Raw genomic sequence first — 13908 nt, forward strand, 5'->3', positions numbered from 1 at the left:
AGTGTGTGAGCAGTGTGTGAGCAGTGTGTGTGCAGTGTGTGTGCAGTGTGTGTGCAGTGTGTGAGCGTGCAGCTTCCTCTTCACCTGCCGCTTCCTGACACATTAATAAACCGAAGCCGTTTGAACAGTTTTGTATTTACCGAGCACATCTCAGGGCCCGTTTTGCGCGCCGCTAGAGGTGCTGCGTCTCCTTCTTTGCTTTCAGATTAAACTCAAGATGGATCATCCAGACAAGATAGAAAAGAGTATCTCCCCCTGCTTTCAATTCATTTGGAGCGTTTGTCAAAAAAAATAAGTCCGTCGTTTCCTCGTAAGTCAACACCTGAGGCGGCGCTCTGCGGGCCAGATGCCCGTGAATGATAGGCAGAGGAGTAAATTAGTGACGGACGCCTTTATCGAGCGAGCTCTTGACCTTCCTGATTATGACGTATGCTCTTTGGCAACGGGGAGCCTCCAGATATCTTAAATCAGCGAGAATTACTTTCGAAACTGATATCAGGGAGCAGAACATACGCAGGACATTTAAGTGTGTCGCTAGAAGACTGGTCCTGCAGCCAGTTTGATGCTGATGGGCTGTTTAATTAGATCGGAGTCTTTTTGTGTGTGTGTGTGTGTGTGTGTGTGTGTGTGTGTGTGTGTGTGGAGGGTCGTGGGGGGGTCTTTAAGATGTGATATAATGGCGCCTGTGGATAAACAGATTCGACAAGTCAAGCATGTTATCTTACACAAGGGTCTTAATTAGGCGTCATACTACACTGAATAGCATCATTTAATCTGTAATTTCATCATACGATGTATGTTCACATGTACAGCCATTTCTTTTTTGTGTGTTTCCGTCATCGAGGCCTCGCGGGGGGAGACTCGGGGGCCTGGAAATGGCCCCATGCTGTGTGTGGTGCACATGAAAGGATTAAAAAGCGCAGCATATTGCTGAAGGCTGGCCGACGCGGAGATGCAGCGACACAGTGGAGGGACACATCTGCTCATTTACTAAATATAAATTAAGGAAATACAGAACTGTCTCTCAATTGGTGTGAGAAATTATTCATGTATTCAAACCGCCCCGACATGAAACTAATGACTGTCTTAGGGATATCAATTAAAATGTATGTAGACCTTTAATAGTAGTAAGCTTTACTGGTGATAAACGCCTCAGTTAAAAACTAATGAAGATCCTGTGTTTACTTTCTTTCCAGGAGATTTGCATGATTCCCTTCAGGTCGTTTACAGAAGCCAAATCTGAAAACTGCTGAAAATACGATTACATACACGTAGAGCGCCGCGATTAATAAACCCTGTATTATTCTGTTGATCGCGCTTTTGATGAGCAGTTGAATCATTTAGGCTATAAAATATGAATGAACAGGGACTAGTGCCCATCACATTTTCACAGAGCTCAAAGTGACATCTTAAAAATGCCTTTTTTTGTCGAATTAAAAGATCAAAACTTTAAATTATTCAACGTATTGTGAGATAAAACACAGAGAAAACCGCAAATCCCCACATTTGAGAAGCTGGAATCAGAAAACATATTGCGCAATGTTCATGCTTGATTTGAATAACTTAAAAAGGGACAGTTCACCCCGAAAGGAAAACTTTTCCATGTGTGTTTTAGATTGTTTGAGTGAGAGTTGACAAGTATTGAAGAGATATCCGTCTTCTCTCCAACATAACGGAGATAAGCTCGATGGATGAGACAGAAAACGGCTCACAGCAAGAATGGAGGATTAACTTGACTAACCGAGTCATGATTTTTTGAAAAAGACATTGCTGTTGAGTTTTTCAAATTCATTTCTTGGGCCTTTTTGAGCACCAAAAGCCGAGTGCCATACAGTCACATTGTGTTGGAAAGACGCTGCTCGGACTGATATCTCCAACAATCTGCACGTCACGCCACCAAAACAACCCCGACTTTTTATGTTGGGGTGAACCGTCCCTTTAAATGAACGAGTGGCGGTTCACATTTCTGTCTCTCTGCCTCTTGATCCACCTCTAAATGCTTTTAACCGCTTGTGGTGCGAGTTCACAACTGTTCAGCAAACAGAAAGCCGTGAAAGCCATGCAGTCGGTTTGAGTTGTGTGTTTTGTTTTTTTTCGCCAACGTAAGCAAAAACTGTGAAATGGGTTAATTGCTGCTCTGGGGCTATTTTACCATTCGCAGGTTGAATGAATTGCAAATGCTCCAAAAAGAAAACGCAATAATACAATTTGCGGTGTACACAAAGACTGAGCTCGCGGTGCTTGTCGAAGGCAGCGGAGCTTAACGAATAAGACTCTCCGCATTAATCAAATGTGACCTAAAATTGTCCCGGCTGGGCTATTTACACGTCGCAGAAGCGCGAAGGAACGACGAGTGCTCCTCGTGTCGGAGGTATGGATGTCATCTCCGGAGGGGGTTTTGTCACTTGTATGTGAAGCGGCGAGCTGGTATCGTACACGATCGCGTGTAACCTCGGCCCCTCATTGCTTCACTCGGGGGGGCGGTTATCCCTTTCGTGTGGCTTTCCAGCGCGCTGGTCCGCGTTGCAGGCCTGGACCTCTAAATCAGATGGGCTGGTGTATGAGGCGCATATAAATGAGAGTTGTCTCTTCTGTCTTCCCCCCGCCACGAGACGCCGGCGTGCATTCGCTTCATTAGCCATCGGGCCCCGCCAAGACGGACTAATGGTTTTTCTTGTTGCATGACGGGCCGTGACTCTGTGGCACACAGGCCGTATTTCCTTTTTCCGCACCCTCCTCCTCCTCCTCCTCCGAGAGAGAGATAAATACCGTGTCTTCTTGTTTGTGCTGCACCTCCATCACGCCGCGGAAAATAAACAAAAAGCATACGGGCTTCTCCGGCGAATTCAACATCTGGAGCTGCTTGTATGGATGGTCGAGCAAACAGTTGCTATAAAAGTCCCACAGAAACATCAGGTGTGATACATCTTCCTCTCTGCCGTCGGCCTCCGGGGGCTCGCTGGTGATGAAGATGTCCGGCCTCACAGTGACTTACTGTAGGCGCTCTCTGCTGCCCTTTCGATGGAACAATGGCCGCAGGAAAAGTCTCGCTCTGTTTTTCAGCAACTGCTCTTCGATAAATGCACAAAATTCTGCAACATCATGCTTTAGTTATTTTTCACCTCCCCCTAAAACTCACTGCTACTTTTCCTCTCTTTTTTTTTTCTTCCTTCTGTTCTGTCAGCCTCGTCAAGTTTTTTTATGCATAATTTTCAGCACAGCACTCAAAATAGGTCAGTGCATAGAAACCACATGACATTAAAAAAAATGGATTCATGCGTTACTTAGAGTCCTGAAAAGTCTAACCCCTTGGATGTAACATATCGAGCTTCTGGGAGGGAGGCCACAACATTTTGAATCCGTTAACATACTAAATGGACGTGTGATGTCACGGCGTGTACGTCCGCTCCTCGCGGTGACGCCTTGGGACGAGCTATCCCACTCGCGTGTTTTTGGAGACGCTTAACTGTGCACGGATTCCTCAAACCACCCGATGGGATTCAGCTGCAGAAGAAATAGCAGATTATTGATTAAAGAGGGGAAGATAAAGTGTGCAGGAACTCTTTGTTGTGCAGTGTACACATTGTTTCCAGATCGTGATCGATGCCAGAGTGCTCTAGATCGCGTCGGGTAAAACTTTGTGACAGTCTCCTTTTCCTCCTCCCCTCCCTCCTCCTTCCAACCAATTATCAGCAGATCCAGACTGCGACACAGTGAGGATTCAAACAAGTTGTCCCCGGCCCTCGCTCTCTCCCACCTGACATATTGACCGGACACGGCTGACACCATTTCAATCAGTCCTGATTTTCTGCAAGTGTACCCTTGTCACTTGGCAGAACTGCTTTTTGATTTAGGACATAAGCAGAATATGGGAGGGGGGATGTGTGTGTGTGTGTGTGTGTGTGTGAGAGGTCCTGCTGTCGGAAGTGAGACCTCCAGTGCATCAAACAGATTGCCCCTGACCTATGACCAGCCACTGGACCACATCACAGAGCGCATTGATGCGAGCTCTGATTTCTCCATCTCAGTGGGCCTCTAGCTCCAAACTGCACTGATTGTCTGTCCCCGTGCAGCTTTAATGAGAAAAGGCAAGCTATGGCGTGCACCCTGCCACGCCAGGTGACGGTAAAAAGAAGCAACATACGTTTGTGTGAAACGCTGGAGGATTCAGGAGCTTCCTGCCAGGCTCATAAAACACAGTGGACCAGCAGCGGCAGCAGGAGGCTGTGCTGAAATACTCCTCAGGTTCATCGCAGATGGACGTCGCCTCGGTGCTTTTCCCAAGAAGAAGCTGCGGATGATTTGTGAATAGTGGTGTGTGAGAATTAAAATAGCCTATTTTGTAAAAAAAAATTTTAGATAAAAAAACAAGAAAAAGAAGAAAAAAGTGGGTTTGTTGTGGATTATTGGCTTCCAGAGCAGAGAGAGTACTTTAACGCTGCTGATTAGCTCTGTGGGTGAAAAGAGGTCTGCTGCCTCTGCACTGGCTGGAGGAACTGCGGCTGCTGCTCGTGTACCTGCACTGAGGGCAATGTGGAGGGGTTCTGCAAGCCCACGTATCTCCTGCAAATCATACAATAATTAAAGGGTGATTCATCACGAGGCCCATTATAAGTGAAGTGTTCGGCTCAGTGCAACACACAAAATGTGCCCGATGATGGAGAGGATGGCATGGTTTATTATGCATCGGATCATGGAGGTGATTGGTACGTAAATCCTGGTGCGCAGCATTGAGGCAGATCTCATCTCCAAAAAGTACATTGTAACCGGATTAATGATCCGTTTCATGGGTGTTTGCCACAATCATTACGTCCGTCACACACAGGGCATTGCCACTGTCAATGTGAAAGACAACAACAACAAAAAGCTCTGTGAGGCTTACCTGGTTTTCTAGTAACAGGTGGTGATGTCTTATTAGATCCCTTTGGACTCCAAATCCCTCATGTGACGGGCTCTTCGGATTTTAATATATGCAACGGTTGCTAAAACATCTCGGCGAAATCACAATGTATCCCTTGTGGCAGCATCGCCCACACGGCATCCTGGTCCACTATAGCCTTACTCTCTCTCTCTCTCTCTCTCTCTCCCTCTCCCTCTCCCTCTCTCTCTCTGTAGCGATGTGCGAAAACCCGACAGGGGAAGAAGAGGAGAGAAAAAAAGAAGAAGAAGAAAAAACAGCCCGGACTCGCGCATAAAAAAAACGTGATTTGTCCATATTTCCTGGGCAGCGGCTGTTTCAGGGATTCCTCTCCGTCGACGTCTCTGGCAGCGGGTCCGGCTCCACAGCTCCGTGTCGGTCTCTCCCTCGCATCGTGCTGCCAAGATGTGACTGACTGTGAGGCTTGGAAGAAGAAGGAAAAAAAAATCACATGCGGCTGGTTTAACGCGCGCGTCAATCCACTTGGTTTAGCCGAGGCACCCGCACAACTCCGGAGCCGTCGATACGACGGAGGCTCTACTTTCCCCCCACTGTTTCCAGGGAGGCTCTGCGCCCGCTGCTGCCGCTCTGTCCCGCAGTTACACCCGAGAGAAAGACGCGCAAACACCTCACAAAGCGGTTTCTCCTCTCCCCCCCCCCTCCCTCCACCATCCACCTCGCTCTGCCAATTACGTTCGCGTGCACTGCGGTCCTCTAGTCAAGTGTGTGTGTGTATATGTGTGGGGTGTGTGTGTGTGTGTGTGTGGTGTGAATTAATTCTCTCGGGATGCATAACAAGGTGTGTATGTGTGTGTGTGTCCCTTGCAAAACGAGGTCTGCGTAAAAAAGAACGATGTAGAATATTAGTTTTTCTCTGAACGCAACGCCCACATTTCAAAGTTAATACTCGCTCGTGTGTTTACTTTCCTGAGCTAAATGGCATTTAAAGGAGAAAATAAAGGAGGTGGTGGATTTTTTTTCAGCCTTTCAGACACTCATGAATGACTCAGTTTGTGTTGTGAATGAACACACACACACACACACACTCACTCACTCACACACACACAGACACAATGTGGCCCCACATATGCAATCACTCGGTAGTATTTGTTCCATTTCCCCGAGGGCCCTCGCGTGAGCAGCTGCGCGAGGTTGACCAGGTGTGTCTCGTCCGCTGTCGCCATGCCAGCTGAGGAGTGTGTTTCCTCCACATGATGCTCGTTGACTCCTCTCTGACGCTTCACGCTCCCATACCAACCTGAGCAACACGTCACAGACAGCGCGTCGTCGGAGAACAGAGGAGCGCGTGCAGCCTTTCAGTGGGCAACCGAATGGAAAGCACAGACTGTTGCTAGCAGTATTCAATCAATTGGGAGCCGCTGCTTCATCGTAACACTGCACCTTGACCTTTGACTGTCTTGCTTTTATATCTGCTGCAAAGGATTGCGGGTTGGAATAGCCGAGAAAGCATGCTGGCTCGCATACTGCAAAATGCAACGAGCTGTAGTACATCCTGGTATGTTTGGCATACTGGATTTGACACATTTTGTGTTGGGACATTCTTAATCTGTATCTGCTGAATGGGATGATAGTATATTGGAACGCAGGATGCCAAAAACAACTGAATTTTCCTACTGCGTGCAGTTGCCTTTTGCGGTATGTAAGAGAGCGTGCTATTCTGGCTATTCTGACCCACAATCCTCAGCGCTGTAAGGTCAAAGTTCAAGTTGAAACCTTACGGCCAAGTAGAACGTCTCCGGGCAGCTGCGCTGTGAATTGGGATGCAGCACAAGTCTCTTTTTCTGAAGGGGTTGTTTATTATAAAAGAAAAGAAAAGAAAACTGCAGCTCCTGACTAGTAAACTGCTTCCTGTTTGTCCTGCAGTCCACATGGGAGACGTTTTTCACCATGGTTGTTCTCCAAAAAACAGTTTATTTGAACACATAGCATGATATTTTCCTGAACCTAACTATGTGGGTTTGTTGCCTAAACCTAAGAGATTTGTGGCGGACGTTCTGCTGCTCGGGGTTATCTGCTGCTATGATTCAGGATGCATGCTCCAGCGGAAGTGCATTCTTTCTAATGGCCATCAGGGGGCGCCTCCTCTGGTTGCAAAAACAGGTTTGATCGTATAAGAAGATCCATGAGGAGATAACCCATACTGCTCACTTGATTTATTACCTAAACTGATCTGCCAAAATCACATCAGTTTAGGTTATTTGAAATATTTCTCTCCTATTTTATGATACAGACATTTTGTTCAGCTAGATATAGTCCTTACAAATGAACACCGCTTGAATTGTTTTTGAAGTGTTGATGTAATTGGAAGAAGTATGACGGTAATGTTATAAACAAACTACATTACAGCCGCATGAGCACGATTATACACAGTAAAGCTGTAAAGGTGACTAATGTGTGTTTTGTAGTCTCATTAAGCCACGAGCTGGCTTTTCTATAGCCCTCAAAGACCTAAATATTCACAACAGGAATATTTACTAACATATTTCAATGTATTTTAGAGCAAAAACTTCAAATCTTTTTAGATTGTATTCACCACATTATAAAATTGATTAAAAAAAATCATTGACTTCGTGCAAAATTGCTAACTCATGTCCAAGTTTTAGGACTACAGCACTCCATTGAAACAAAAGTAAATCTGACCTCTTGTTCAAAATATAGCTATAATGAAATAAATACGTACACAAAAGGTCTGCAGATACACGGTCGCAGACCAAGTTACGCCGTCGCCTGCGAACATTCAGATATAAATGTGGGTTGAAAGTAAACAAAAGCCTGTGCAGGAGCGGTGTGCAATGAAAGCTGAAGCAAAGGCCGCTCCCAAGAAACTCAAGGAAAGATAAGCAGGATTACATTAAGTAAAAATAATGAGGAACGGCGAGGCAATTACAAAACAAAGAAATTAAGAAAAAAGTCCCGTCTCAGTCCAGTTGCTCGCCAGTCATCCCTTTGATTGGGAAGTTAACAATGTTTGTTGTCACCTGTATGCAGATGGAAATGTATCCAGGTAGAAGATGAGGACCGTCTATGGAGACATGCGTTGCTTTGAGAAGCTGCAGCATTCTTTTCTACGAGCTTGACCAGAAATACAAATCGTGTTCACGTTTTAATTGAGCACATTTTTACTCGTGTTACATTATCCCACAGGGCCAAGGATGCTCGAATTGTGCTCTGTTAATTAATTTTCAAGTTCATAAACTAGCCAGCCTTCGCTTTCTTCCGAAATAGTGATATGATTCGAGTCGGTTGCGCTGTCTTTTTTTAAACTCCCCCTTCATGGCTGTCAGCAGCATCCGCATGCTCCCAACGCAGCAACACAAGTGAAGCATGAAAGCTGCAGGAAGGCTTCTTCTTCGTCTTCTTCTCCTCCTCCTGGCGGCGCTCCGTCTGCTTCTCGTGAATCCAGTGTGGTTGCTGACGATGTCGATGCATTATCTCTCGCGGTGCACCGCGTTTTCTGCTGGATCCCCACCCGAGTCCTCACGCGCGAGCTGAATGTGTGACAGTAGCCCGGAGTTATAATGCGCAGATAACCTTCCCTTCCCTTTGTCAATCCAAGCGTGGCACAAAGGGAAACTATTCATGATCTGCAATTATGTCTTCCAGATAAGATAAGAAGTTCACAATTAACTTAAGGCTTGCCCCAGACATTAGGTGCTTTTCATATCTGCTGACCTAGCCAATCAAACGGCTCCAGGAGCTGCGTTGTGATATCACTAAGCCCTTCTTCTTCTTCTTCTTCTTCTCCTCCTTCTCCTTCTCCTCCTCCTCCTTCTCCTCTTCCTCTTTCTCCTCCTCCTCCTTCTTCTCCTTCTCCTCTTCCTCTTTCTTCTCCTCCTCCTCCTTCTTCTTCTTCTCCTGCCTTGTTACCTTCAGAGGTCCAACTCTTTCTGCCCCTATCAGAAGAACGGAGTTGGACACAAGGGGGCGTAGGCTGCTAAGTTTGCCTCTCCTCGTCCGGTTCGGCAGCAGCAGGGATAAATTTGATTACGGCGTCCTGTCTGACCTTGAGAGGGAACTACTCTTACGTTTACGTTTCAAGGAGGACGGCCTTATTGCATTATTGGCGAGGAGTTGTGTGGCTTTCTCCACACGCGAGTGCATTAGGAAGGGCCATCCCTACGGGAGCCACAGAATGACAATGCGGATGGCAGCGTGCCGGCTGGTTGTTGGTTTGATCAGGACGCCACAGATGTGTCTGCGCAACAGTTTGTAGATGTGACGGCCAACATCTTCTATTCCGATACATGTCATTCATATCTTGATATGCATCATGATATGATTTGTTTTATGGTAATTCAATAGATGCATACTCTAAATAACCTCAGGGTGAAGCCTGCTTTCACTATACTCCTGTGTGCTTGTAATACATGGCAAATTCAAAATGGACACAATAGTTTGAAGAGAAATGACTTGATTTGACTTTGATTGCATGCACACAGAGTGAGACAATATATTGCTTTAACCACACTGGGGTATTCCCAGACGCAGCATTCCTATCAATTCAGATTTTCTGAGCGATTAAAGCCATTATGTGCTCGTCATTATCCGTTTAGACGACAAAATTGCATATCACGACAACTCAAGAAAGGATTTAATCATATTTAATGTATAAAGAAATGTTCATGTTTAGGAGTGCTGGTGTTGGTGGGGGTCCATCCAATTTAAATTATACAAAAATATATATATGCCACAGGATAATCAGTCCCCAGAGGTTTGTAGCACAACAATCATCAGCGGCACGGTGCACACTGTGCAGTGATTACATTAGCGATGGCATTTCAAATAAATAACCTTGTTGCCTCACCCTCACTCTTCTCTTATTTCCTCTTCCTTGCACCTTTAATCTTACATGTGCTACACTTGCATCCCTCGCAACACCCACCAGTGCAGCTCAAAGCACCTGTCTAACTGGGAGCATGGCCTTCACCCAGCCCCTAGAGGGGGTTGTGCGCTCCTGTGGGCCAAAAGCCTGTTTCGAAGCTCCATAGGAAAAAAAAAGCGACTTTTAATTGGTTTGGGGTCCCAGTGTATGTAAATAGAAGTGTATGGCTCCTCCCATGCACCTGATGGGGAGTATTTACAGCTCTTTACAGCTACTCACTGCACTGTTTCCAGGAGCGCAGCGACGCACCATGACACTCCACTGGACTTAAGCAATAAGGATTTCCGTCTCCACAGTAAACTCGCCGCTGTATTATTTTTTTTTCAGGACAAAAGTTTTGGCAAAAAGTTGCCCCACTTTGTTTTCCAAGATGCCACGCTCCTTTCTGGTCAAGAAACACATAAACTCCTCAAAGAAGCCAAATTACAGTGAGCTGGAGAGCACAACAGGTAAAGTGTTCACAGTCAAGGGACCTGTTTGACTTTATCAACTTTTCTTACGTTTTCTGACAAGCAGCCGAGTTTTTCTTGTGTGTACGTGTGTGTTTTAACTTCACACAAAAAAGTTGTCAAACTGTGTCGGCCCACTTTTGAAACGTGTGCTCCTCGCTCCCTGAGCCCGGACCCGATCATTCATCCTTTTCCTCTCCGTTTCAGTGTTCTTCACGCCGCACATCTACAGGGGCCTCCCCCTGCCTGTCATCCCCCAGCCGGAGGTCCTCAGCCCGGCCGCGTACAGCCCCATCACAGTGTGGACTACCAGCAGCTTGCCGCTGTCTCCGCTCCCCAGCGACCTCTCCCCCATCTCCGGATACCCATCATCGCTCTCCGACGCCTCCTCCAAAGACCACAGCGGCTCCGAGAGCCCGAGGAGCGACGAGGACGAGCAGATGCTGCCCAAACTGACAGACCCTCACGGAGTCGAGGCGGAGAAATTCCAATGCAGTTTGTGCAGCAAGTCCTACTCCACGTACTCTGGACTGCTCAAGCACAAACAGCTGCACTGCGACGCCCAAACGAGGAAATCCTTCAGTTGTAAATACTGCGAGAAGGAGTACGTGAGCCTGGGGGCTCTCAAAATGCACATCAGGACTCACACGCTGCCGTGTGTTTGCAAAATATGCGGGAAAGCTTTCTCCAGACCGTGGCTGCTCCAAGGACACATCAGGACGCACACCGGTGAGTGGATGGGGGGATAACGGAGGGGCCTTCAGCGCGAAGAGGGCTGCATATTCGTCGTGGGTTTCTTTGTGTGTGTGTGTGTGTGTGTGTGTGTGTGAGCAGTAATTCAACCTAGTGCATGATTGAACTGCCTTTTGGGCCGTGTTTCACAGCTCATAACTGTTGTGTAGTGAGGCTTTCATTGCTGTGAGAACTCTCAGAATCCCATTACTTCCCGTTGGTTTACTTTTGCTTGTGTGTTGAAAAGAAAAATATAGCTTTCTCTTTTTTTTTCTTTTCTTTTTTCCGGGTGAGGAAAAATGTCATGTTCACAATGAAAACAGTGTGTTGCAACCAGCCACTGAAAATAAAAGCGAGATGGCTCCGTGCGGTTTTCATTCATGTGTCTGTGGGCTATCTTTTGACAGTGTCTTCTTTTCTTCTCCTTCTTGCTTCTCGTTTGACAGGAGAGAAGCCGTTCTCCTGCCCTCACTGCAACAGGGCTTTCGCGGACAGGTCCAATCTCAGGGCGCACCTACAGACCCATTCGGATGTGAAAAAATACCAATGCAAGAACTGCTCCAAAACCTTCTCCAGGATGTCTCTTCTGCACAAGCATGAGGAATCTGGTTGTTGTGTAGCACACTGAACTGGGATACTGCTCCACCACCACACACAAGAAAAGACAACAAACCCCTCTTGTTGCTTCTATACTTTCCCCCAGGAGAACTGTCGGGGAATCACTTCGAAGGGGGTTTGTTCCCAAATATGCAGACTTTTTTTTTTAGCTTTTTTCCTCCTCCTCCTCCTTGGAGCGGTCCATTTCATTTCAGTGTGAGAAATAGCTCTGTGCTCACGTGCTTCTCGTTTGAAGCAGTGTTTCTGTGTCGAGCTTCGTCGTGTCATGTACTTACCTACCTGTTGCTATTCATGCACTTTTTTTTCTCCTGCATGTCTAGAATGTTTTATATGCCTTCACAATGTTATCTCCAGTGTTTTGTACCATGTCTATCAAGGGCTGTTATGCAGTCCTCCACTTTTTATTTCTTCTTTTTTTTTCTCAATACGCACCACGCAAACACAAACGATACCAAAAAGGCGCATTATGAACAACAGTACACATAACAAGAGGAATACTGAAGCCATTGTTACTTAGGGAACAAGTGCAAACTTAGTTTTTAGGGTGAAATTATTATAACTTTTGCACAGTCATTAGAAACAGTTTGCCAGCACTCAAATAGCAGAACAAACCTTCTCAAGTGCCTCAGTTTGTCTTGGCAATAATATGTATTATTCAACAGTTTCCTGTTATATTTTTATATATTGAATGTAAGCGTGACTGAGATGATTGTATATTTACAGTGAAAGCTGTGATGCCGAATGACTTTTGATACTTTCATATTTTCATGACACTTTTAGAAATAAAGTTTCATGACATTTTGTAGAATTCTTTTGGCCGTCTTTTCATGCTCGCTTTTTCCATCCGCGGGGGCCTTTTTGGCCGGTTCATTCATCAGGACTCGGCAGCGTTCGCCGGCTGCCGAGCGCCTCGAACAACTTGCGTAAAAGTAAATGATATTTAATCCGGCTTGCACCATCTCGTGCTATGGCGATGTAAAAAAGAAAAAGGAGGAGAGAGGTGACTCAGCGCTGAATCAGGCCTGAACCTGCTCCTTGTGAACCTGTCCAGACATCAAACAATCATGAAATCTAACACATGCTAGCTATATTGATCTGCACTCACTTGCTATACCCTTTGAGGGCCCATGGCTTTCTTTACCTAAGTGTGTGAAGTTTAGATGTGAGGGCGTTGTTCTTTTTTAGAAAGTAATCCGAATCTCATGTCATCAACGGATCTAACTTGAGGAAAGGCTTTTTTTTTTTTATTTCTTTTTTTTTATATATATCTTCCTGCTGAATCATAACAATCACTGCAGGGGCACGGGGCACTCCGATATCTCGATTTTAATATGTTTTCACAAAAAGCTCAAATTTGCATTTGCTTTGACAACCTCCTTGAATTTCTGGGCCGCTTGCCATCGAGGATTAAATAGACGTCCTCGGGCTACGTTTTGTTGTCTTTTACCATATGCCGTCTACTTGCAGCGAGATCGAGATTAGAGCCCCCAAAAAAGTGCAACGCCTTAAGGGATACAGTCAGAGTTGAACTCTTTCTAACAAACCCCAGAGTGTGTTTCTGTTTGCCCTAATGCCCCAAAGCTACTGACCTGAGTGATGTGATCTGAAGAAACAGACACTTGTTTTTCTCGCTGCGAGGGGCCAAACTCCCCCTGGAGGTCGTAGATTCTCCTCGCTGTGAATCATCGTCCAGCTATTCCAGGTGCTCGCCGACGCTCGCGACGCGTCGGGGAAGAGAAGAGGGGAGGTGGGGGGGGTGACTCCGGGGCTCTTCGGCACAGCCTCTCCGGAAAGCAGGTGCAACCGTGGAAGGATGCAAACCGCAGCCACTGGTCCCGCCGACACATGTGGAAACCTCAGCCGTGACCTAATGTGGGAACATCACAGGCGGCAGTTCCTATTATTCAGATCATTTGCCTCGTAAAAGTAAAGTGCCATCGAGAGAACACTCTAAACTCCGATGCTGCCGAGATAGTCAAGCCGTTTGGCCTCTCTCGCTCTAATATCTTTTATTCCAACACTTTATCATGCGAGTGTCAGGGAGGAAAAACAACGAATGCACAATGCCGATTAGCTTGGTAATCGTGCAAGATCTCCCCTTTTACAACAACAATTAACTGCATGACAGATTTCTCAGATAACAACAACATGTTAAACGCTTCCCCCTCCAACATGAATATTTGATTTAGCCATTGTGATAATAGTGGGAGGAGAAGGGGAGGGGAAGGAGCAGGAGCTCATTTGTTCTAAAGCGTATGCTTATTAGAGGATGTGTTGAAGAATGTGAG

General features: G+C 46.1%; 2 protein-coding genes across 2 annotated transcripts in view; one reads left to right on the forward strand and one right to left on the reverse strand.

Moving 5' to 3' along the window:
• sntg1 (syntrophin, gamma 1) overlaps nucleotides 1–5503 on the reverse strand; it is a 31801-nt gene extending 26298 nt beyond the window's left edge. The window contains exon 1 of the mRNA XM_068603915.1: nucleotides 4883–5503. The gene's annotated coding sequence lies outside the window, so the exon portion shown is untranslated. The remainder of the gene's footprint in view (nucleotides 1–4882) is intronic.
• A 4644-nt stretch (nucleotides 5504–10147) lies between these two features.
• Nucleotides 10148–12354, forward strand: snai2 (snail family zinc finger 2). The gene is made up of 3 exons (XM_068571275.1): nucleotides 10148–10270; nucleotides 10478–10999; nucleotides 11449–12354. Exons 1-3 carry the CDS (start codon nucleotides 10192–10194, stop codon nucleotides 11628–11630), a joined length of 783 nt encoding a protein of 260 aa, XP_068427376.1. The 5' UTR covers nucleotides 10148–10191; the 3' UTR covers nucleotides 11631–12354.
• The last annotated feature ends 1554 nt before the right edge of the window (nucleotides 12355–13908 follow it).

The sequence above is a fragment of the Clinocottus analis genome, unplaced genomic scaffold (genome assembly GCF_023055335.1).
Source record: "Clinocottus analis isolate CAN_PGR_092001 unplaced genomic scaffold, fCliAna1.0.p SCAF_11, whole genome shotgun sequence".
In the NCBI taxonomy this organism is placed as follows: Eukaryota; Metazoa; Chordata; class Actinopteri; order Perciformes; family Cottidae; genus Clinocottus; species Clinocottus analis.